General features: G+C 43.7%; 1 protein-coding gene and 1 long non-coding RNA gene across 3 annotated transcripts; one reads left to right on the forward strand and one right to left on the reverse strand.

Moving 5' to 3' along the window:
* Positions 1–5,447: 5,447 nt before the first annotated feature.
* LOC135578653 (uncharacterized) lies at positions 5,448–12,176 on the forward strand. The gene is made up of 3 exons (XR_010470617.1): positions 5,448–5,716; positions 10,002–10,201; positions 10,918–12,176. It is a non-coding gene; the product is annotated as an uncharacterized LOC135578653 (long non-coding RNA).
* Positions 12,177–12,471: 295 nt separating this feature from the next.
* CYSLTR2 (cysteinyl leukotriene receptor 2) lies at positions 12,472–23,575 on the reverse strand. Of its 2 annotated transcripts, none has more exons than XM_005501821.3 (2): positions 23,368–23,575; positions 12,472–15,672 (listed from the first exon to the last, which is right to left on the reverse strand). In XM_005501821.3, exon 2 carries the CDS (start codon positions 15,644–15,646, stop codon positions 14,714–14,716), a length of 933 nt encoding a protein of 310 aa, XP_005501878.1. In that variant the 5' UTR covers positions 15,647–15,672; positions 23,368–23,575; the 3' UTR covers positions 12,472–14,713. The 2 variants fall into 2 exon arrangements, with proteins under 2 accessions (XP_005501878.1, XP_064909839.1); XM_065053767.1 differs by lacking the exon at positions 23,368–23,575 and adding an exon at positions 17,339–18,764.
* Between the last annotated feature and the right edge of the window lie 2,359 nt (positions 23,576–25,934).

Genomic DNA, 25,934 nt, shown 5'->3' on the forward strand with positions numbered 1-25,934 from the left:
AGGAAATCACTTTTCCTTGTACTGTGGGAAAACAAGATGTTTTATAATAAGAAGAAACACTGAATATCTGTTTTTTTCCCGTGGGACTTACAGATTCCTGTAGCCTGCTTCTGTTCCTGGTGCAAAATAAACCCAACAAACCAGACTCTTCTGTGTCCCTTACTATCTCAGCATGTTGATGGTCTAGCTGGCAGGACAAGTGACTGCTCAGCCTCTGCTGCAGCCTTTTGCTCTTTGGAGCAGTGAATCTGTGTATCCTGCATCTCCCTGATGCCACTATAAAACATACATATCTTTAACATAAAGATCTATTTCTTAAAACCTTCACCCTCCATTGTCAAATGTGTTCAAAACCGGCCTGCACATTCAGAAGTTAGTGCTGGGAAATGAGAAGCTGATGACATGGTCAACTTTGTTTTTATAGTGAAGCAGGGTAAAAATACACATGACAGCAACCACCTTCTGGGCTGAGACACCTGAGGAGAAACAAAGGTGCTGGTGGTATTGTCAGGGCAAAAAAAACTATCTCCAAAGGAGCTGCCGAGGGAACCCATCAATGAATCTCCTGTGCCCTCTGCTTGGGGCTCTGGAAGACCCTGCCAGCTGCAGCAGGTGCTCAGATGCCTCTTTCATCCCTCTGTTAGGTGGGGTTCAAACACTGGATCATATTTTACAAGTGGTTCCAGCTGGGGAGCACACACGAGTAGCTTCAAAATCCTTAGACTGCAAACAGGTGACAGGAATGACCTATGAGCAGCTGAGGCCTTTTATTTCACCTCCATGCCCTAAAATGCTTCTCCCATTCCTCCCTCCTCCAGGGCTGCCTTCCGATGCAACCCTGCATATAGAGGTCTCTGAAATCTCAGATATTCAACATCTGCACAAGCCTCAGGGTGGAAAGTCTGCTTCCCTGGGTGCTATGGGTGTGGAGGTGTCCACAGCTAGGCAGCAGGGAAAAAAGACAGTTCCAATACTAGAAGGAGAGGGCTGCGGGTAGTGAGATTTATCTGTGATAACCAGTAATACATTGCCTTATACATTTAAGCTGTGTATCTTCCTTGCAGAGTTTCTTTGCATATAGCTGAAAGCATCAGAACAAAATGACCCCAAAAGGGGCAATAACAGCCCATTTCTCCTCCCTATTAATTTAATTTTCTGACGATTCTTTATTAATCTGGGTGCTTTCCCAGTTATTGGCCTAGTAAAAGAAATCCATCACTAATAAGTCAAAAAATGCCTTCTTCCTCCAAAAACATATCAGCAGCTCTCACATTGGCTCCACCTGGCAATGGCTGATGCAACTAACCCTCACTTTCCTGCAGGCAATGTCACAGGCAGGAATGCTGTGGATTTCCTTTGATCCTTGCAATTGGGTCCCACTTGCCCGTGCAGCCCCTTTCCCTTGTGCCTGACCCACATGTTCAGTCCAGTTCTGCTGCTGCCATTTTGGGAGCTCTGAGGTAGCAATGAACAGGGTTGTCATGGAGGTAGGAGGTCATGTTCATGCCTCTGGTAGCCACTCCTTCTGAAGGATTAATTTTGCTCCCATTTCCATGTGAGGCAAGGCTGAGGTCGTACACAACTGGACAGAGCTCCTTAGAAATGAAGGCTGAACATAAAATTTCACATCTCTCAGCTGGTGGTTGCTGCGAAGGCTTCTTGCCCAAACAGATCAGCAAGGTCTCTGGTCTCATAGCCCTCCAGGGAGCTTATCTTTTTGGAAATGCAAGCAGGCAACAGGGAAACCTAGCTTCTTCAGGTTCTACAGCACCCTTGTCCAGATATTTTGGGTGCAAACACCATGGCAGCCACAATTCAGACTGCCAAGAACAGCTCTGAATGTTTTTACTGGATAGTAACATGCCATCTCATCTTTCTGCTGCTGCACAGGACTGTTTTTACAATGTATGCCTGGACAGAGCACCTGATCACCGAGAACTTATCTGCGATTGTTTTCTGAGAGAAGGAGCTTATAAATCCAAGCCAACACATGCTGATGCTCTGTCCCAGAAGACCACGATACTCATCATTGAGAGTCTTCCTGAAAGACTCACCTTCTCTCAGTGTGGCGTGAGTTTTGAAGCCTTTCTGTGAATTTCAGTTCTTTTTATCTTTCCAGGTTCATTGACATTTCCAAGCCTTGCCTTGTGCAAGGGCTCTGATTGACGGCAACCACCTCTCTTCTTGTCCTTTCTCTGGAGTGCTGGGGACTGGAAATGTAAGAGCTCAGACCTCCATTCTCATGTGTCACTGTGTATCAGCATCATTCCATTGCCATGGAATTGCTCTGACATAGTAGGAGAGGCAAGAGCGCGGCAGAACCTCTTGACAGGATTAGCAGATATTTTTACTTGTTTAAAAGCATTACTTGAACAGCCTTGAATCAGTAAGTGCTGGCACAGGACCATATTTGTCCTCAGATTCCAGGTGGCTCTCTTTGCATTTTAATGTGTAGTGTGAGCGCATGCGATTTGCTGGTACAACGTATTTTTAGCAAGAAGATGGGCTTCTTTTGTATTGGCTCAGAAAGGTGAAAGTTTATCATTTAAAGAGCTTGGTGATGTCATCTGTACCTAGGGATTTACTTTTATGAACTTGCTCTGTCTGCTGATCTGTGATGGCCGTGTTTTAAACACTTGCATTGCCTTATTACAAAAGCATATTTAGAAACACCAAACTGCATGCAGTGGTTACTAGTATGAAGTCTAAGGGATGGAGCAGGATTTGCTTCGTTTTTATTCACAATTCTGCAAGGCTGCTCACATTTTATATTCAGCTCTACCTGTAGAAATCTGAAGCAGTCATTGACCTCTTTGGAGCTACACTGAGTTTATACATTGTTGCGACAAGGCAAAATTATTCATACTCTCGGGGCCCTACTTCCAGCAGAAATCCTGCAAATGCTGATAAAAGTCTGCTCGCTGCACTAGCAGCTTAAGGATGGGGATATTGCTGTTACAGCTGCTGGTTTAAGTAATGCAGTTGTTCATAGTGCTTTTTGCATTTTATTTATGGGGGAGTTGAAACGCTACAAGTTTAAGTAAGTGGCTTGAGGCCACACAACAAAGTGGAAGAGTTTGCTTGGGAGGGGTAGTCCAAAGTACGCTGCTGTTGCATCAGGACAGCTTAAGCTCTTCTTACTTTAGACATTTCTGTTGTAATCAGTACATTAATCCAAAACTTCCCCAGATGTCACTGGCTATACGTCTACACCCATAAGGGCCAGTTAAGCTTTTCTATACAGTTAACTGCAGCACGTGTCTTCCTCTCTGTCACTGAATGTCTTTCCTTCCTGGACTTCAGCAATAAGATTTTCTTTGTCTCCCTTTCCCTCTCTCTTCTGTCCACTTCCTTTTGCTCATACATTTCTGTATTGCTCACTGTTTCTCCTTTTTTCCTAGTTCTTATTTCACACTGTTGTATGCTTGTATGCCTTCCCTTTGTTCCCCTCTCCCTTTCCGTCTGATATGCCCCCACTCCAATCTTCTGTGGGTGGAGAAGTGACAAATGTAACTGATGCCAGAAGCTAGCACCAAAACACAATTATAACTGTACCCCTAGAACCTGGGAGCATCTTTCAGTATTCATTCCAGTACAAAGACCTTACTCACAAAGGCAATAATTTTATCAACATGACTTTTCCCTGATCTTCCTCATCAAGGCCAGGTCCTGACCCTTGGATCTTCCATGCTCCCAGCAGTAGCCATGAGGAACCAGGGTCTGCCTGGCTGACTCCTCACACTTCTTGTCCCGGGACAGGCCACTTCCTCAGCCTCTGACACCCATTTCTCATGGGGCAGAAATGTGAAAAGCCAAAGAAAGCTGTCCCACGGGGAAGTCACCAGCCTGGTGTAAAAAGCTGGCTCATGCTATCATAAGTCATCCCTCTAAAAATTCTTTTTCTGTTTTCTTTCCTAGTTCCTCTTCTCCTCACCACTGATTATTCCTGCCTTGCATGTTCTTCCTCTTTTCTTTCATTGTCCCCTACTTATGTTGTGTGAATACTGGTACAGAAGACGGGAAAGTCTCTCCTCAACTCTGTTGATCATGCTGTCTTCCCAGAAAGCTGCTCCCTGCCAACTAATTTATAGACCTGCTTTAAGACATTTGAGACCCCTTTAAGTTGGTGTGATGACATCCACATCCTCTGTCATCACCAGCAAGTAAAAAGTTTCAGTATCTCCCTCAAGCTGGGGAGCAACAGCTCTTGGTCATTACTGCTACTTAAGAGGGAGAAAAAAAATGTAGATAGATGGGGCCAATAAAAACTAACAGTCATTTATCCTTCTCTAAGGAAAGGTAACAGCAAGTAGTGCTAGAGGAAGGAGCTGGAAGCTGGGGAGAGTTTTGTACTGTGGGTCCTCAAGAATCAGACCTGAAATTCACTCCTTTTTACCTTATTATTGACAATCATCAGAAGTGGGCACACGATAGAGAATCACAAGCAAAGAACTCCTGTATTATGTCAAAAACCTGTGGTAAATAGAAGTATATTAGGTGGCCATGGAGCAAATACCCGCCACAGGAACACCAATGTTGTTTGTTCTCCTTTCAGTGGTGCCCAATGACAAGATGAGAGGCAACAGGCACAAACTGAAGCATAGGAAGTTCCATCAGAATATGAGGAGAAACTTTACGTTCAGGGTGCCGGAGCACTGGAACAGGCTGCCCAGAGAGGCTGTGGAGTCTCCTTCTCTGGAGACATTCAAGACCCACATGGACACATTCATGTGTGATCTGCTCTGGGTGAACCTACTTTAGCAGATGGGTTGGACTAGATGATCTCCAGAGGTCCCTTCCAACCACAACCATTCTGTGATTCTGTGTATCGGTCCAGTAATTTGTCCCTCATCCCCGTAAAGGTAGGAAAATGTGCCAATGTTGATTTTTATTTCACAAGCTGAAACAGCCTGTACAGACATCAACATGCATGTCCAGGAAGATGCAGCCTCAAATGGGTGTGGAGAAGAATGACCAGGATGATCAGGCAACTGGAGACACTGTGCAAAAAGTATGTGACATGTTTAACCTAGGAAAAACGTGAAAACTAAAATGTTTCCCCTTGATATGGTTTAGTGCCAGTTTTAGGTCAATGGTTGGACTACATGATCTTGAGGGTTTCTTACAATCAAAAAGATTTTATGATTCTATGAAATTCTCTGAATTACAGCCAGAGATAGTGCTGCTGGTTTTCCCCTACTCAGCTTATTAGGAAACCACCAACAACCATGTCAGAAATACAGACAACTGCTGAGCCTGTCTCTTGCAGGATGACTCACAGAGCAGATGGAGACATCTAGATGGACATTAGCACTGACCTGGTATATCTGTCTCTTGCAGCACAGGAAACCTGAGCCAGCCGATATACGCTGGGGAGGCTTGGCCAGTGGAGCAGGCAGCGCTGGGCAGGAGCAAATCTGTCAGAGGGTGGGTGGAGGAAAAAGGAGTCGACCTTTGCAAGGACAGAGCAAAATCCACTTGGAGGGTTAGAGCTGATATGAAGCAGTTCTTGCAATGGGGCATGATGGGGAAATGTCAAGGAACTGGAGCTGTTTTCTTACATCACAAATCTGGGGAAAATTATGTCTGCCTGATTATGCGCTTTATGGGAAGAAATAACACCATGTTTAATGCACTGGAGAGTTTTCTTAAAATATACTGAAGCTTTTTCACAGCACTCCTGCTTGGGACACATCTTCAGCCAAGGTTATCTGAGGTAAATCCCCTGCACCGGACTTTTACACCTGATGGTAGACAGATGTACTTGGGATGATTTAAATGCACATCCTCACTGCATGACCTCTTTATGTTTCTCTGAACCTTGCAGTTGTGTTTACTATCCGAGTGTGGTTTATGAGATGGAAATCTCTGCTCTTTAAGGTAGCGTCTTGCTGTTCACCACACAGCTCTGCTCAAACTTTAGACTTTGTCTCCACACCCATTACATGCAGTTTTATTGTATACTACAGTACGGTACAGAAATACTGAGTTCTAAATCATCTGACTGATTTTAATTTGTCTCAGGCCAGGAAGGCATCTGGCCACAGAAGGACACAGCTCCATGCGTATGAGTTCTACTATCCTATAGTTATGGTCTTCATACTCACTTCTTCCTCTCCTCAGACTTAATTTTCCATCTCTCTCCTCCCATAGAAATTAAGATAATTATTAACATCCTTTTCTGCGTTGCTTGGTTTTGGGCACTTACTAAATGTCCTGCTTGGATTTTGAAAATATAGCATCAGTGTAGTTTGTATCTTATTTTATGTTTTTCCACATTTGCTGGAGGCAGCTGGGGAATCCCACGGTGTATGAGCAAAAGTCCCCAGAGCAGCAGAACTATCTGACTGTGTTCCGTTACCACACCCACATATGGCACATCTTTTCAGAAACCATAAAATTTGATTGCTTCTTATACGTTTGTGTATGGGAAGAAGATATAATACCATCTTCTACTGCAGAAAGATTATATCGGCCTTCAAATCAATTTCAATTTCTCATGAGTCTTCAATATAACTTTATTTCATCTTTATTTTTGGGTATTACATTTTCATCTCTTCATTCTACTTCAAAAATTGGAATTCTCTTGTTGCCTTCCACAATGATAAATTAGTTGTAATTTGCAACATTGCTCTTGATGTGAGAGAGTGGGTTTAGGTTAAAAGTCCTAAATATTTTAATCAAATCGCTTTGCTTTCTTCAGTGTTTGATTTTTTGCTAGATTTTTCTTTTTTCCTCATGTAAACTGAAGTGCTCAGGAGTGCAGCCAGTGTGCAGCGCTCTCCAATGGACCTTGTGCAGAATTTCTCCAAATCTGATGTTCAGCCTTGCTGCTTTTACACTCTTATTTGCACACACTGGTAGCACACGCACTAAACACAGATATTTGCATTTTGGGAAACATTCCACAAACGATGCTTCATGACAGCTTTCTGCTTCCCTCTGAAGGTATGAACCTCCTAATAGCACATTTAATCCAATCAACAGTAGATTTTACATTTTTTCTTGCATACTGTAGTCTCTTAGAAGGATCTATGGATCCTACTGATCTGCACACCACAGGGCAAGAAACATTGTTTTACTATACCAGCACTGGGCCAAAAATCTGTCCTTTTTTTTTCCCAGTTGTCAGTAGAGATTTTTGAACTCCTTTCCACATGGTTTTCATGCATGTGAAAAAAGACAGCTTGTCAACTTCTTGAAAAAAGACAGTGTCTCAAAGGCTTTACCTATCACCTCAGGCCAAAGTGGGAGTCCTGATGAAACTGGAAGTAGAATTTCTCTTGTAATAAGGATGTTAAACAAAATTTAGCAAGACCTACGTCAAGAGGTTTTGGGTGTTTTTTTTTTTTTGTATTTCCCCCCCAGTGAGGAACAGGTTTCACCAGAACAGATACAACACTTAGGTACCGAAGATTCACTTCCTTATACAAGTAGGGATGGCTGGCTAGTCCTGAGTGCATTCTTTTTAAAAATCCATCACTGGGATATTAATGGAATAGGGTTATAAAGGACATTAGTTTTGAGAAGTTTGGCACTGATTACCAAATATGTGTTCATTAATTTTGCAAATTAACGTCTATGGTCATGCATATATACATATATATACATATAAAAATAAAATAAATAATAAATAGGACAGTGTGCATGTGTCTGCATATGTGTGTATATATATATAGATACACATGCTTTTTTTTAATGCACTATATGACTGAACATGCTTAACCTTCTTACTTATGGTTAAGGTATTTAAATTTTCTGCTGCTGCCTTTAATTACTGCATGCTAAATATAAATTCCAAAATCAATAAATGTGTGCTGAGAAATTAGGAATCAGGATGGGCACACCAAAGACAAGTATATTATAGCACCATGTGATGACTATGATAATGCCCACAAGTCAGAAATGAAACATCTTGAAATGTACCAAATATGAAACATGAAGAAAGTTCTTGGCTGTGGGCACAGTCCAAGCAACTGGGACCTACTCCTCTGTGACTTCTGAGTCTCGTTCCTGGTAGACTAGTTCAAACTAGATGAATTTCTGAAATGGAGATGTTGCCATGAGGTTGCCATGTTCCTGGTAGAGGTTTTATAATTTCCTTGCTTTTTGCTGTTTTCTGAGAAAATCTCTGGTATTATTCGCCTAACTGTCACTTTCTCTTTGCCCCATGACCCCAGTTCCCTATGAAACTGGGTGAGCCTTGAAGTCACTATTAGTCATGCTTAGTTGAAAAATTTCCCTCTGGTTCTCCATCCATTGGACTACCAAAGTGAGAAAGGAGTCATGTGCCTGATTGAGTGGGGAGGGGGCAGGGAAGATGGGCAGGCATCAAGGTATTCTTGGACCCCCAAGCTGCCCAGGAGGTGCAAGAATGACTGCCATCCTTGTTCCTTCTCTTCTGACCAGGTACAAACCCCCTGCCTACAGGTCTTGGACTGCCTCCAGAGCCATGTCATCCCATGGGCCTTGTCCTTGGATGGGGTGTAAACTGTAGCGATAGAAACAGCAACATGTACTGGCCCAGGAGAGGCCATGGGAGAGGGGGTATTTTGGTTTGGGAGCTCCCTTTTGTAAAGTGGATTTTCCTGCGTCGATCTTACTGTTTTGGCTGAATGAGTAGCTGTGTGTGCAGTCTTGCTTTAGAAGATTTAAGAGGAGACCATTGCCCAAGAGCTTTCATGAAGAAATCCTGTGGTTTTTAAAGGCGCTTACTGCTGGATTACTCAGGGCAAAAGGTCTTACTGAGGAGTGGTATTTGGAAAGGCTTTGCCTCAACACGCTGGTGGCCCTGATGTCAATGCAATTGATGGTGAGTTAGGAGTAGCATCCACCCAAGTACATTGCAGTGCTGTCTTGGCTCAAGGTCATGGGGGAACTCTGTGGTGGGTCGTGGCTTTGAGGGCCTGCTTTTAGTCATGGCTTTGGAGAAGCCCAAGATAATCTGTAGGACACAACAATAACTCTTTTTGGCTCTTGTCAATCTAAAGTGCATCACTGGAGTTGGTGCCTGAGGAAAGTCCATCATTTCCATATTTATCCACTTCCATAGCACAAGCTAAAGAACATATCCCCATTGCCAGGCTGCCCATGTCATGTCTCGTGTGCTGTTGAGGTTTGCTGAGTTTGAGTCAGGTTTGCAGGATCCTTCCAGAAAGACACAGTATGCAAACCTTAGATCAGATGGTCAGAAAATAGGAAGAGGCACCACAGACTGTGTTGGTATGGCCTGAGCTCATCATGCTCCATGTAAGTATGTAGATAGATTCCTCCTGTGAGAGCACAGGCTGCTGTTTGAACTGTGATGGCCCTGAAAGTAAATGGTAAAAAGAGGGACCCTGGAGAAGGATCTGCAGGTGGACACTGACTTCTTTGTCTTTGAGTATAAATCACTATGTAAGTGCAATCCAAAATCTGACAGGAAGAGAACTGGAAAGGGGACAATCTTTAATTGTATCTGGTACTAAAAGCTCAGTGAAGGTGGTATGGCCAGACACAACATGTGGGTGTGCTCCCCATGCAGGCTGGTGACCTGCTGGAGCATGTTCTTCCCACCTGGTCTCTGTACCCAGTTTTCCTTTCTGTGGCAATCAGGACACAAACCTGGGTAGGAGGTGGCTGATGCTCAGGCTGGATTTTTGCTGGCATGGAATGAGATGTAGCTGGAATGTTCCCAGGGCGTAGGAATGTCCATGAACATGGATGGCCGGAGTATGTGCACGTACCCAGGTCCACAGACTGCCCTGGTGACTGTGCACCTGTGAAAGGCTGGTGTAACAGCACTGAGCCGAGTCCTCCACACACCACCTCCACTTCTGGAGGATCTAGGTGTGCCTGTGCTGTTGCTAGCAGCTTTATAAAGGGAATTCTTCATGGTCTTCAATGATTAGGTTCAATGGGGTTCAAAATTAAGAAAAGACCAAGAAAAAAAGCCAATCTCAGAGCACTGGTTTTTGGAGCATACTCACATTCCTGACTTTGGTTTATATTTTCTATTTTAGTGGTGAGGGACCACCAGAAAAGACTACTCCAGCTGCAGTAATAAAGGGCTTCAGAAGATGTATGATGGCTCTTGAGCTAGATTTTCTCATTCTTTCTGGATTTTTTGCCCTAGTTGTCACCAAGTAAAAAAAGCTAACTTGCAGCAGGCAAGCAGCATCTCAGCAATCAGCAAAGCACCCTTAAACTTCTCAAAACTCTGGTAAGTGACTAGGTGCAAGGAGAAACCAAGTGCAAGCAGGGATTTGTCTGCTGTGGTGGGCTTCTCGGGCTTGACCTCAGAAGGGGCCTGGAGGTGGCCTGCCAGAGGCAGCCAGGCTTCCTGCCCACAGAATTGAAAGCTGGCAATAACAAAAAATATCTGGACAAAGTGCAGATCCTCTCTTCAGGGATTTCCTTCCCAAAAATTATTTATGTTATGAAACACAGCTCCATTCTGAGTGAATCACCCCTAGTTGCATCTACCATGCCTGCTCAGAAGACATATTATCATCTGACAGTTATTATGCTCAACATATAGAAATGCAGACAGCAAACCTGATGAGTGAACCTGCCAGCTGCCACTCCAAGCATTCAAGCCCTACATGGGGCAATACAGGTGGAACCAAGGTCCAGAGCTTTATTTCTCAGCATCAGAAATAAAGGTTCAATTTTTTTGCCCTGTGGGCAGGAATGTGACTTGAGCAACTGGGCTTTGTCCCTCTCATCAGGCAGCTTTATCCTTTCAGTTGTAAAATCAAAAGGAGGGGAAAGGGTGGTGGAAATCTGGCCAATTTTTTCTGAAAGGCAAAAAGGGAACTTGGGACAAAGGAAACTATTTAATTTCTTTGGCCTCCTTAAGCTGTTGACTGGTGAACAAACAGATGTAACTACGTACCATCAGCTGCATGCAATTAAATATATTGCTTGTCTTTGCAGATGTCCAGAAAGTTTCCTGTTTATACACAGCACAACTGTGTGAGAGGTATACAACTGCACACCCGCACCAGGACAGTCATGTGCCTGACAGGTCAGAGTCAACGCTGATCAGAAAGCTGAAGTGCCTTGGAAAATATTGGACTCCCTCTGGGAAACTGCACTTATATTTAATTTACTCTTTTAAATAGCCCGTAATTTAAACTGGCTCAAATAAGACACAAGAGATCAAAACATTAACCAAAGGATGGTGTCACTGTTGAAACAGCATCTGACTCTTCCTACTGCGATTATACTTGGTTATTTCGGATGGATCTTATTTCTGCTCCCATCAGCTGGTGGTGCAGCAGGTCATTTCTGTCTTACCCAGTCCAAAGGACCAAGAGAAGCATGAACAGCCCTAAGACAGAGGGGAAAAGTCCGATGCTTGCTCTGCTGCCAGCGCAACATGCTGTTGTAGCATAGAGAAATGTGCACCTCAGAAGGAGATGCAGAGCAGCAAAATGTGCACCCCTTTCTCCAGATACTCTCAGCAGCTAAAGCAAAATATACACCATAGTTAAAGGATGTAAGCTGAGGAAAGCAGAGGATCCACCATGAAAATGAATATAATAATGCATTGCTTAAAATAAAGGCATGATGCTCTGCTGCCTGCTGCAACATGACTTCATCAGGCAAACATAACCTGGTGTCTCTGGTGTAGCTTTGCACTGAAAAATTACTTTTGTCTAGAGCAGGTGTGTCAAATCCATTTTAACCAGGGGCAACCTTTGAAGGCGACCATGAGGCTGATGTGGCCCCAATGAAATTGAGTTTAACACCCCTAGTCTAGACATACCAGGGCTTCCCTGAATGACAAGAAAACATGCATATGAATCTAGAACATTTTCTGTCACTTAGGGGTGCCAGTCACCCAAAGACTTCATTTCCTGTTCTTATTTCTTCTTCAAGCTCAAAAGTTCACTGTTGCTTTAACTTTCTATGCACAAAGCTATTCTTAGATGTTGTCTTGTGGAAAACTAAGAAAATGTATCAAAAAACTTTTTAAGGGGTAGGTGGTCCCTTGAGAGACTTAGAGGCATTGCTAATAATTTAACTGTTAGGAGGTTTACTTTTCAGAATAAATATTGTGTCTTTTTTTTTTACTACATTTTTTACTATGATACTTCCACAGCAAAGAACCCTGGTCTTCAGCTCCACAAGTAGAGACCTGCAAGGATACCAGATGGAGAAATGGCAGCAAATAGGAATGTGGCATGTTATGCAAGTGTTGTTAAATCTGCATGTGAGGATCCCTGACCAGAATGGTCTTGAATCCTTTTGCAAGTAAATAATAATAATAAAAATATCAATTACTTTATCTGCACCCCACATTTTGACTGATGTTCCCCACTATTTTGTCAGTGAGGTGAGGAAGGCAGCTCTCACACCTCCAAAGACATTTCTCTCCTGGGAAATAATGGCCCACTTACAGAAACTCAATATCTGTTTCTTGGTCTTTCTCCCCCTGCACTCCGAGGAGATTCCTTGTTAGCTGTAGAATCAATAAAAAGCATATTTTCAGCAACTAGTAAATCTAGTTTATTAAAACATATGTTTGACAGTTAATTCAATTGCTAACAAAGTTGTAGCATGGTCGATAAAAAAAAAAATTGACCTCATAAGTGAGTTACATATATCCTCTAGATGCAAAATCATCTGATAATAAGGTGCATTGGATAGATAAAGACAAAAACACATTAGTGAGATTAGACTGTGACTAAGTATTTCTGCTCCCTTGTAGTATTTAAGGTGTACAGTATCTCGTCAGAGGCACTAAGACTGTCACTTGTCCCTGCTCAGGTCTGCTCCCAACAGGGTGAAACCATGGAAAAATAGTTTACCCCCTTCCTTCCAATTATTTGTCCATGACCCCTCTGCACAGGCAACCATCTCAATCCCATTCCATTGCAAGACGGTGGTAATATTCCCTTTTCCTTCAATAGCATGGGACCAAGCACTGCAGGAGTTCACACGGCATCATTAGGTCAGCTCTCAGGTACGTCACTGGGTTATCAAAATAAGGATTTGGAACATGAACTTTAGTGAAGACTTATGATAAAACTCTATGCTTACATCAAAGGCAGCAGAAAGTGACCAAGATAGATTGACTCTGCAATTGAACATAACCCTTAGATAGCCAAGAAAAATGTGACTTTCACAGTGATTTGCCAAGTACTTTTCCACCTGACCAGCAATTATTTGTTTTCTGCATATTTCAGACAGAGCTGAAAATAGCTAGCAGCAGTTATTTTTGTTTGGGAGCAATAATGAGAAAGTATCTTCACTGACAGAAACCTATTTTTGGGTGGATTTCACAGGGAGGGAATGCTTTCAGCATTTTTGTTCATTTTCATATGGGACAGGCTGCTTGCCTGGAAAATATGACTAAACATCTTGACTTATTTATGAAAAAATGAGGAAATTAAAACAAAAATTTAGCTGTGGTCAGATTGAGTTTTTAACCTGTTTATACTTGATTGCAAGTGGTCTGATTTCTAGGAAATGTATTTTAGAAAAAATTTGGAGACTTAAAAATGCAGGCAGCGATTTGGCAAGATTTTCCGAAGTACACATAGGTGTAGCTTCCAATTGCTTTCTAAAACAGCCCTCCTCCTTTGCCATCCATCTTTCCTCCTGTTCCTGACAATACACTTCCTCACCGCATTGCTACATGTTTGATGTCAGGGAGTTCAAAGCGACTGAAGTTAATCCTCTGAAAAAAGGGGCCAGTTTCCTCCTTGGAGCAGGCAGGAGGTGAGGGATTAGGGATGTCTTTGGCAGTGATTTGCTGTCATGCTGGTTTACCTGTGATGAGGAAACCACTCCCTAGCTACCCTTTTGGACAAAAATGATACTAAAAGTTTGTCTCTGGATTCCTGCATGGGAACTGAGCTACCGAACTGCGGCTTTCAGAAAAGCAGTGGCAACAATGAGCGTAAAAACATGTGTTGCGATGGCCCCGAAGGAATCAGGCACCCATGTGAAGAGCCTCAGGGGGCAGCTGGTTCAGTGCACCCGCATCCTGCCCTCCCCACCAGCAGCTGGCTTACTCATAGCACTCCATGCTGATGCAACTTGCTTGAAATTGTTATCTTGTTTGGTAATCAGTGAAATGTTAACTAAACTACCTCTGTGGCCTTCTAAGAGTGGAAAATTTAGGAACATTAATGCCTTCTGAACAGCCTGAGCAGGTGTTGGGTCCTGTTTGGCCTCAGCGGAAAGTATCAGTGCCGCTTCACATTTCTGCTGTGTGCAAACCTTTGGCCGGTGTTTGCAAAGGGGACTGACAGGGTGCTATGAGGCAGTTGAGTGTCACAGAGTCTGAACCACGCACCTCTGCACACACAGGGAAACAGAGCACAGAGAGGTTCAGACACAGACACTGAGTTGGTCAGGTGAGCAGTTTCCCTTTAAGTCACTGTTTCAGTATTGTGAAATTAAATAAATTGACTTAGATTAGGTAAATCTCTTTCAATCCATTGTTCTGAGGAGGATGAACACTAGAAGGATATCTACACTGTTAAGTAGAAGAGGATCAGGGATCACACCCAGGGATGTGACCTCTGATCATCCTGCCTTGGTTTTGGCCATCCCCAGTGAGCTCCTTCCAAGCCTCTTCTGCGCTGGAGGTGCCTGGCACTGAGTAGCATGGCTGCAGGCTGGCTAGCACCACACAGCTTCAGCCATTGAGTAGTATGGACTCAGTCTAGATGTCACATCAGAACTGTCTATATATCATTTTGCATTTCTGCATCAGCTACCTGCGGTATAAACTTCTGATTCTTGCTTTGAAATTCTCAGCAGCGAAGTAATAGAGGACAGGATCGAGGCAGCTGTGCATGGCAGCGAGGCAGAGAGTGACCACCAGTGCTTTGTGCATGGGCAGGTTGGCCTGGCTGCAGCCGCTGCGTATCAGGTGAACAGTTCGCAGTACATGATATGGCAAGAAGCAGAGGAGGAAGAGGATGAGAGTGATGATGATGGCTGACAGTGCCTTCTTGTGACAGGCCGTCTTCTTGCACTGTGGAGCCTTGGACCTGAGCAATGTTTTTATTGCAAAAATGTAGCAGACAATAATTGTGCAAAAAGGCAAAATGAAGCCCACGATGAGGACAACGTAGTTCATTATGAGGAGCCTATGTGTGCTGGAGGGATGAAGATCCAAGCACTTGGCCGGGTTCCTGTACCCAGCGATTTCCTTGCTTAACAAAGGGCTGGAGGCTGCCAGCACGAAGAGCCATATAGCTGCACATATTATCTTGGCATACCTCATGCTGGTTGCTTTCCACTGCTTGAATGGGTAGACGATGGCTGTAAAACGAACCATGCTGAGCACGGTGAGAAAATAAATGCTGCAGTACATGTTCACGTACAAGGAGTAAGTCATGATCCTGCAGACGATGTCACCAAATATCCAACGTGATCCCATCAGGAAATATGTGGCCCGAAAGGGTAAAGTGCTCACAAACATGAGATCTGAAACAGCCAAGTTCTGCATGTAAATGTTCACCGAGGTCTTCCTCTGTGAAGGCTGGAAGAAAACATAAATGGAGAGGCTATTTCCAACAGCACCCAGGATGAAGATAGAGAGGTACATGACGGGATAAATGACTTGCTTGAAGCTGTCAGTTGTACAGTTGAAGGAGCTGTTGGTGAAGTCGTCATCTAGTGTCATCGCGGAGATATTCATAGTCTAAAGCCAGGCCCTCCGTCTTTCTGCCAAAGTAAAAAGAACTGGTGTGAGCATGGGGCTACAGGCTGGGCAGGGAGTTCTGCTACTCGGCATTATGTTGCTGAGGGCAGAAATTGTGAGATGCACAGGTCAGTGGTAAGTACAGGTTAATTAATGAGTAATTACTTGTGATGTCCCTGTAAACACACATCTCAAGGTTTAAAGCCCCAAGTCAGCTCTAAACAGTTTCAGTATTACAGCAGCTGGTTGTTGCCTTAGCCTATGAAAGTGCTGCCAGAAATCACTAACCACAATCCTCCTTGCACTGTATTTCTCTTTCGTTTAAGTTTCTGATGTCTTTCTATGACTGTGTTCGTGGGGCCTTTGCTTCATTTAACACTTTCTGAACCTTTTTTGTGCTCAACTGCTCCGCATCAGACAGTCATCTACACGTACTGCAGCTTCCAGGGCAGCCCATGTTTGCAGCCCTAATGAAAATGGTCTTTGAGAAAATGGGCTGTGTTCACAGAGGGTGACATATTTCCTCATCTGAGGCTATAATTCAATCAAATCAAAACCACTCAGCACTAAAATACTCTAAATAATTTTTTTTTCCTCATTGGAGTCTATTTCCTTGGTGAAGTCCTGATTTATCCTCTGAGCTGACCTGGAGCTAGTAGTATTTCGAAAGGAAGGTTTCAGTATTGTTGCTTGTTTAACAGCAGCAAGCAATTCCCTCTCTGCATCTGACAACATATTCTAAAGATGGAGCAAAGAAAGTTTTAGCCTAAACCCCAGAACTTTGTGGCATTTCTAGTTGCACAAAAAAGAAGCTTTTAATTTGCTTTAGTGAGAGTGATAATGGGTCAGTGGTACATAAATACATCTTGTCTCTTATTCTGAACCTCACTGGCTTCATGTTTTGAATTGATTTATTTGCACAAGTGGAGTCTCCCTAAAGGTGGAAATGGGCTCTGGATTTGGGTGCTCTGGGCTCCCAGTTACCCAGTGCAGTATTTCCAGTGCACTGTAAACGGGAGCCTGTGCTATGCTCAGAGCCACCCATGGTATCTTCAAGGCAGTGTCTCAGGGTCTGTCTGAATCCCTTAATATAGCAACAAGATGTGGCCCAGCAGCTGCCTTTTATCTGACCCCGCTGTGACAGGGAGCGTGGGAAGTGTGAGCCCTGGGCTGGGCTCCCAAGGAGCAGGATTTATCCCTCCCCCCCCCGCATCTCAATATGGGAGCATGGTGGCTTTGGGAAGGACATTTGCTCCCATCAGTGTCATACTCATCCCCACAGTGCCTGAAATTAACCCTCCAGAAATAATAATAATATCTGCTGAACTTAGGAGCGCTGAAGACCAGAAGTGGGTAAACTGGATATTTGGGGTCGGCAAAGCTCCAGCTTCAGTAAACACATGCTCCTAAAGGAAATCTCCTCATTTGAGATCCTCTTCCCCCACAGAGGGGTGAAACAAGGTACACTTCCTAACAACAAATATTTTGCAGCCCAAGGAGTTTTGAATGGTTATGGTTTTCTGCACAAAGCGACTGTCTGATGTACATGTTTTCTGTGTGGTATTACAGACCAGCTTTTCTCCCAGTTGAAGCTGATCTCCCCATTTTGCAGGGAAACATCACAGCCCAAGGTACTGCAAAGGGAAGAGCCCATCTGACTGTGATTTCCTGTGGCCCAAGCATCCTTACCTCTAGAAACACCAAAACGCAAGAAAATATCAGTGATTTGCCACCTGTTGAAGTATTCCTGTTGTATGTGAAACCTGCAACTTAGAGGAGTCAAATGAGAATGAAGAACCTGGAGCATAAACAAATTCAAAGCCCTGCTGAGCACTGCGAGCACTGGCTGGTGGTCCAATGCTGTCTGCTGAAGGATGGGATTAGGGCAATGAAAATTCAGGTGATGAAAAGCCCTTGGGTCCCTGCACCCTGGGGAGAGCACTACAAGCACAGAGGCTGAGGTACTTTGCTCAGGCTCTTCACATGAGGTTATCTGGCTAACAAGTACCATCAAAGCTATTTGGTGCTCCTCATTTCTCCTTCTAGCTTTAGGAAACTAAATATGCATGTGTAATTGAGAAAACTCAGCATCCTTGGACCTGACAAGAAAGCCAGTACTCAGACTCGTCTCCAACTTTCAACCTTTATGGGATGCCTAAGAGAAAGAGGCTGTGGACCAGACATCTGAAGGCTGTTAACCACCATGGTGTCTGCCCTCAGTCGAGGGCCAAGGATGAGTTGCATGGTTATCATATGTACATGCTCCTATTAGTCATGTTTTAACACACGGATCAAAATAAAGGAAGGTGCAGTGAAAGATTCATTTCACACAGGTCTATCTCAAGCAACATGGAGGAGAAGGGGAGAATTTTACTGCTTCTTGAAACCTAGAGCTGTTCATTAGCCAGGTAAGGTCAGGAGATGGCTCCCAGATAAACAAAATCGATGACATATCTAAGGACAGGCAATGAACTTTGTTTTCAACAAGAGTGTCCAGACTGTCTTCTAGGTCATAAATGAGCAGGGTGTGTTTTGAGTGAGAGACTGGACCTACAAGGTCCTCCCAAAGGCTTCAGAAGGGAGATCGGTGGTACGATCTAACAGCCCTCTGAGAAAAAAGAGGGAGAGAAAGGGACAGTCTGAAATGGGAATCTCTCTTAAGTGATACTGCAAGACTCCTCTGGTAGAAGCTCCCTAGCTGGAGATTTGTTTCTATATCTGAGTTTCCCTGGTGGCAGCTATTGAGTAGAAGAAGCTGACACATGTCCCAAGGCTCTGATAACCACTCTGGTAGGAAAAAGAGAGGACATTAGCTGAGCATGAAAAATGGAGGATTTTCTGAAATAACTGCTGTTTAAGTAGATTAGATGTAGAGTTTGGAAGAAGTTTTTTATTTTCTTTACCTCTGTGAAGTACTTTAGAAACATTTATGGCTTGATTAGTATGGATTTTATAAATGAATAGTTACCTTTTGTTGTAAATTACACATATTATAAATTATATCTACTTATTACGAATAAATATTTTGCCTTTTATCTTAGCCTGGCTTGATTGTGATTTGAGGCAAGGGTATAACTGAGGGGTATTCCTTTCCAGAGGTGAATCTAACATCCTTAACAAATCAGTGCACAAACCAGGTGGAAAACTGATACAGCAAAAATAAGAAGTTGGTTTAATTGGAGAAGATACTAAACTAAAGAAAGTGCCATAAAACTATCAGATTTTAAGCTCAGGATGCAGGTGGCAGTCTATAGAATCACAGAATCACAGAATGCTTGGGATTGGAAGAGACCCCTGGAGATCATCTAGTCCAACTCACCTGCTCAGGCAGGTTCACCTAGAGTAGATTGCACATGAATGTGTCCATGTGGGTCTTGGATGTCTCCATAGAAGGAGACTCCACAACCTCTCTGGGCAGCCTGTTCCAGTGCTCCGGCACCCTCAAAGTAAAGAAGTTTCTCCTCATGTTTAGATGGAATCTCCTGTGCTTCAATCTGTGCCTGTTGCCCCTCGTCCTGTTGTTGGGCACCACTGAAAAGAGTCTGGTCCCATCCTCTCAACACCCACCCCTGTGATATTTAAAAGTGTAAATAAGATCCCCTGTCAGCCTTGTCCATGCTGAACAGATCTAGCTCTCTCAGTCTTTTCCTCATAAGAAAGATACTCCAGACCCTGAACCATCTACCAGCAAAGTGGGGGTTACTCCATAAACTGGTCAATGTGCAACGTGTATGGCTGCCTCCCTGGGGTAGGTTTTGTGCACGTGTGTGCAGGACAAGGGGCTGTGGATGCAGAGGGACAAGGAGGGCTGTCCTCAGGCAAGAGTGGCTCAGCAAGAACAGAGCAGGAGCAGGTCTGCCTGGGGAGCAGATCTCATGAGGTATTTGTGCAGATCACTCAGGAGTGCAGGAGAGGGGCTGGTGGTGGCTGTGGTCACTGTGGGCACTGGGGTTGAAGGTGGCATCTTTTGGGCTCAGCTATGAGGTAAGAAAGAAGTTCAGGTGAGAATCAGCATTTCAGTGTATGAATGAGACAGCAAAGAGGAGAAATTTAGGGGGCTGGACTGATGAGACCTGCGAGGGCAATGAATTGACATCCAGTGCACTTCTCACAGGACCAGGAGGGAAATAAAGCCCAATTGCAATAACTAGGGAAGGCAAATCTAACTGCCCACAAATCCACTTGGCTGCAACATGCTATCTTGAGTGACTGGTCAAAAGCAAAGCTTGAACGTAATTCTGCACCGATGCTCAAAGCCCAAAATGAGGAAGGGAGGCTGGAAGGCTTGACATGAGACAGTAACCCTGATGCAAGGGGAACCTCAGAGACCTGCTAGAGAGAGGATAATCAATGGGAGCCTGCGTTGCCATGCTAACAGCTTCATGGTAATGATAGTGTAGGATGCACAGGTGGAGGAGTGACTATCTAACTTGCAACAGCATAAAAATATTATGGCTAGCAGAGTTCTTGTAGGCAGATATCCCATACTCTAATAATAAAAATATAGTACTAGGAATGCACTACCAAACTCCTCATCATGATGGGGGCAGTCATCAGAAAATAGTAAGTGAGAATAGGAAGCTGAAAGCAATAGCAGGAGATTTCGAGTGCCTTTGTAAAGATGCAATGCTGCAGAAGCAGAATACAATGTCCATATGCAAGAAATGCCTCATTCCTAGAATAATTAGTTCTGCAAACAAATCCACAACACAAAATGTTATTCTACATTTGATCTTTACTGCTGCACAGATCCTAGTTCAAGCAGGTTTTGGTGGAGGGAGCCCTGCACTAGCAATCACAGTAGAGCTGAGTTCTGCAGTGTTGTAGGACAGAGGACCAGTCCCAGAAGTATGAAGCCTATGTAATTTTGGGAGTTGTTTAGAAAAACAAACAGAAAAATGAACAAAAGCTGTGTTAGAAGCCTATATTCCAAAATGAATAGATATTTTTAATAAATATTGAGCCCTATGTGTTTTGGTAGAATAGTCAGCAAGGCTCAGACTTAGAAGGCTTGTCCAAATGAGAACAGGAAAGCCTGTCAAATACATAAAGGAAACTGAGAGCACTAATTAAAAAAAAAAGAAGTGAAAAACACCTAAAGGATTCTCGGGCTGACAGTAGGCTTTGTAAACCCATTGAAAAATGAAAGACTGCTAGGAATTTGGCCAGGCTGCTTGATGGCAAAAGATCTCTTATAGACAACGGGCCATAGCAGAGAAACTCGGTGAACTCCCTCTTTCTTCCTAAAGATGTTGGGGTATTTTCACGGCTGATGCAACAAACAGGCCAGAGGAGCCAGCTCCACTCAAGAGATGTGTGCAGGAAATATTAAACCAGCCATATAAGTCAAAGGCCAATAAGTAATCAGCACCAGATGGCATTCATATGAGTATGCTGAAGGATTTCAGATGTGATACTGCCGGCCAAGGCACGTAACCCACCATTACAATCAGGTGCTGTGCCAGGGGACTGGCCCATCACCAGTGCAGCTCTGGTCTACAAGAAGGACTTGAGAGGGCAGCTCGAGGGACCATGAGCTGGTCATCTCAGTGCTGTGAACTACTGACTGCTGAGACCAATTTCCACCTCTGGCACATTGCATGGAGGTCTGTAATGAAGAACAAAGGTGCTGAGCTTGCTGAAATGCCAGTCTGCTGAGAAGGAGTCAGCATGTTTTCTGAAAAGGGAGATCCTGCCCCATTTATTGCTGAAGGGCTGTGAGGATGATGGATGAAGGGAGCTCCGCAGTCATTTTGTATGTATATATGGGTATGTATGCATTTAAACAGTTGCATTTGACAAAGCTCTGCACCGAGAACTAAGTTGCCAGAGAGCAACTTATATAAAATCTCCTTATATAAAATCTCCATGTGTCCCCATAGTAAGCAGCTCTGGTCTCTACACCAGTAAAAGAGATTATGGAGTTAGAGAGGGTGCAGAGAGGGGCAAGTGAAGGGTCAGGGAAACAGAGCAAGGACTAAAAAGACTGAAACTCTTCAGTATAGAAAGGAGGAGGCTGAAGAAGGATATGGTCAAAGTTTACAGAGTCAAGGATGTGGTGAGTGGCGTGAATGTGTACTGTTATTTGTAAGGTCTGGCAGTACTGGGACTAGGGTGCTCGGGAGAGCTGTTGGGAGTTTGTTTTCAAACAGATAAAAGAGGGTGGTCTCCCAAGCAGCGAGGAGCTGGCAGTGTCAGGAGCCTGCTGCTGCAGGAGGCTCAGTGGGGTCACTGCATTGGCCAAAGGTATGGCCAATAAATGGGAAACAAAAGCCCAGGTAGGGATGTACTCCCCAGCACCTCTGGGCAGCAGTCGCGATGTTGGGGAAACGCAAGGGGAAAGCACTCTGGTTGAGCCCATGTACTGTCTCTCACCAGTCTCACTTATTGCCAACATCAGAGATTGAATATTCGGCTAGAAGGACTGGGCTAGTCTGAGCTGTCAGCGCATGTCTTACAGTCACAATTTGCCCCTGGTTCCTAGCAGTGAAACTACCAGAGTTTACTTTACCGTGTTATCCCTAATTCCTGCTGGTGACATCAGGCCAATGTCTGCAGTGACATTAATACAGAGATTCCATCCTGTATGTCTGAAAGCTGTTACCGAGAAAGCAGCACTAGTCAGCAGCCCTGGGCTACTCCCTGTTCTAGTCAAAGGGTCAGCCATAAACAGTCAATCAAGTTATCCAGTACCCCAGCAGACAGTGGGAAAGATTTCTATGCCATGCCTGGACAGAAGGACACTTTTCTTTTGGAGAGGGGGGGTGAAGGGGGACTGCTGCTAAAGGTGTAAATATGAAAACTCCGCTGTCACTAAAGTTGTAAACATGAAACTCTTCATTCCCAAACTGCTGATCTCAGATCTGCTGCTCCGAAACACTGCATTCACTGTAAAATCAGTAACTACCAAAGAAGCTATTTTTAATAAGGTGTTCTGCATATGCAAAGTTAAATAGGGAGATCGAGCTGTTCATTCAAAATACAATACTTTGCTATGTTAAGTCATGAATACATAGATCCTTTTATGCCAAGAAAAAGAGATGCTCTGTGCATCTATCACAATAACACTTTGTCTGAAGTGGACCCAGACACACAGTCTCACATTTATTACACAAATAAGAAGGTGGTTATGATATTGCTGCTATAAAGGAGATCACTTGGATTTGCCACTGCACTTCTGAGAAAAACAGTAGTTCTCACCACTTTTTAAAGTTCCCATTGGTTTTCTCTCTATCATTCATTTTGTATTTCAGAAGCAGCATTATCAAGATCAAATGTAACAGAATGCAGTATTTAGAATTAACACTGAATTCATTCAAAACATGGCATTCTATTAACCTTTCTATAATACATGCAAAATAATTTAAAAAACAAAAACAAAAACTAAGAGTCTGACATTTAACACCTTTTATTTTAAAAGTTTGCCATAAACCAAATACATATTTTTCAGCTAGTTAAAAAACAAGGGTCACTTACTTAGATCCACAACTTGATTGTTATCTGCCTGGCAAACACCCTTAGTTACATAAATCCAGTCTTTTTTTCTGACAAAAAGAAATTCTCAAGACAGGCTTTGTCATAGAGAAATTTAGTTAATGATTGCAAGTTCTGACAAATAAAAAGCTTACTGTGAGTACTAAGAAATAGAAGTAGGTTGTATTTTAAGTATTGCAACCATTTTTATCTACAGCAGAAGAAGCAGACAAATCTTGTCCTACCTCAGCTCTTGTGCCTTCTGGTGTGTTCAGTATTTCCTTCTGTGTGCTGTTGCTGACAACTTTCAGTTTTGTTAGAGGAAAGAAAAAAACTATGCAACCCCAAGTGCTATTTATGCAGAAGCCACAGAAAAGCAATGAGCAGTGGGAAAGGGAAGTAAATCCTGATCAAAAGATTTGACATCTTCCTAAAAGGGAAATGTTCTCAGCTCAAGGAGTGGTGCTGGCAACCACGTGGCAATCTTTCATAATTTTAACCCAATGAAAGAGGCTCTGCAGCTACGTGACATCTTGGGAAGCTTTCTGGATTTCTGTATTTGGGCCCACACTTCTGTATATGTGCTTCCAATAATCAGGGTTGTGAAAATATCTCATGCAGCTCATGGTTCAAGGCTGAGTTTACAGAGCACTATTTTTCCTTGAATTTTGGTAGGAACAGAATACACAGATCTGTTAGGCCATGAACAAGTAGCTGCCGTTCTTCCCCGTAACATTTTAGCCTGACTGCACAGGTGGGTGCTCCTCGTCAACTGCAGCTGTGAAATAGTTATCTATACATACTATAGGTATAACAGCTTGGCTACTCCTCTGTGCTGGCAGCACATGCAGGCAGACCAGATGCATTTGAGCACTTTCTGGCTGCTCTGTTGTATTTCATATCAGAAACAAGTTAAGAGTCCACACACAGCTGCTTACCACAGCTCAGCAGATGGGGAGTCTCCCAATAAACCTTTTCACCATCCCATTTATAGTTGTCTATGTCCCAAAGCTCTTTGGATAATCTTGTTTGTAATCTCTCCTCCATTGGTTAGTTGTGACTGATTCTCATTTACCTCAAGGGGTCTTCACTCTGGTTGTACACATGAACATGAGAATGGACAAAATAGTCCACTGGGTGGGGTCATGGTGGCAATATACCATGGCTGCAAACACTTGTGTCACCAGAGCTGACAAATCCCTACCCCCAAGGAGGAGGTACATACAGTTTGCAAGCAGCTCTGTGGAGGGTTCTTTTTAGCATGAGGATAAAATAAAAAAAGACATAGAAAACCAGCTTAGTGAGGAACTAGTCTAACACCTTCAGTCTCTGGGGTGAGCACAAAGATCCACAGAAGGTGGTTTTGAACATCTGCCTACATTTCCGTTGACAGCGCAAAGTCAGCTTAAAAAGCTCCCTGATAGAGATCTGCATCAAGTGAATTTTCAAGATGCAGCATGATGGTGAATTAGGACCCTTCTGGGACCACTCCAGTGGTGCCTAACTTAGACCTTGCCAGCTATCATGGCACCTAAGCCAAGTGTCCTCTTCCAGCTGTGGTTGCACTGGCTGCTTTGGTTACTGTCCCAGCTGTTTCCCTGTTGGCCAAGATCTACCTGCAGAATGGTCCATGTGCATGTCCTAACCCCGTTTGGTCATTGAGGTATCACAGACACCTGAAACAGAAGATCTTTGCTCACCCAGCCCATGCGGACTGAAGAAGGGTAGAAATGAACCTCGTGAGGAGCTTGGTGGGCAGATGAGCCCTTTTGAGGAAGCTGTGATGTGAGGCAGGAAGCAGAGTGGGGTGCGACCGCTTCAGACAATGAGGCCACAGCCAGAGGACATCTGTGACCTTGACATTTACTCAGGAGATGCCCCAGTAACTCTGACTGCATCTTATCTGCAACTGGCAGAAACTAATTTAGGCACTGCAGTAGCAGTCTGATGGCATCTCCATCACATGGCAGGTGACGATAATCAACTCTGGGGCTGATGGGCAGGCTGTTCTCAGACACACAAGGTCAGGCACTGAAACATGTGGAAAAAGTTAGACAATGATCACATTTCATTTTCCTGATTGCGTTTTGAGAACATCTCTTTCACCATATGATATGGTTATCTTGGTTGCCTGGATAATTTCCCACATTCACCTGCATAAATATTCTGCTCTCTGTAAAGTACAGTTTCCTCCCTTTTATAAAGTAACTCTGTATTTTGTTTTTAGCCTGGCTTTGAATAAATGGGGTTGGTTGCCAACTCACCCCGCACCTGATGAGCTAGATCTGGAGTAACTGCTCGGGATTTTTTAGAAACAGTCACTGGATGACTCAGCTTCTGAGGAAAGTTTATTACATTTCTTACTAATAAAAACTTCAGTAGTTCTGGAGAAAACATCTCAGAATATCATGAAGGATCAAATACTTTCATCACAAGATGCTGTATGCATGTTACACATTCAACACTTAACAGCCTAGATTATTTCTGAGTTTTGAGTTCCACAAAATGCATAAATCGTCCGGAATGTGGCAGAGTGCAAACCAACCCTCTGGGCTGCAGCTACTCTCTGTCCTGTCTCTGTTTCTGTTCCCTTTTGCATTTCTGGCTCCATGACAGACCAGTTTCAAGACAGGGAAGTTGGAGGGGGTGACTCCTCCGTTTCCTTCCTCTTCCTCCCAAACCCACCTCCCATCCAGCCTTGCACCAGGGCACTGCTCACAATGGAAAGCTCTGCTACCTCCAGCCCATGGTGGTGAGCAAAGCCACCACTGCAGGCTCCGAATCCCCGTTGTGTGAAGAAGCCGAACTTCAG

This window comes from Columba livia, chromosome 1 (genome assembly GCF_036013475.1).
Source record: "Columba livia isolate bColLiv1 breed racing homer chromosome 1, bColLiv1.pat.W.v2, whole genome shotgun sequence".
Classification (NCBI taxonomy): Eukaryota; Metazoa; Chordata; class Aves; order Columbiformes; family Columbidae; genus Columba; species Columba livia.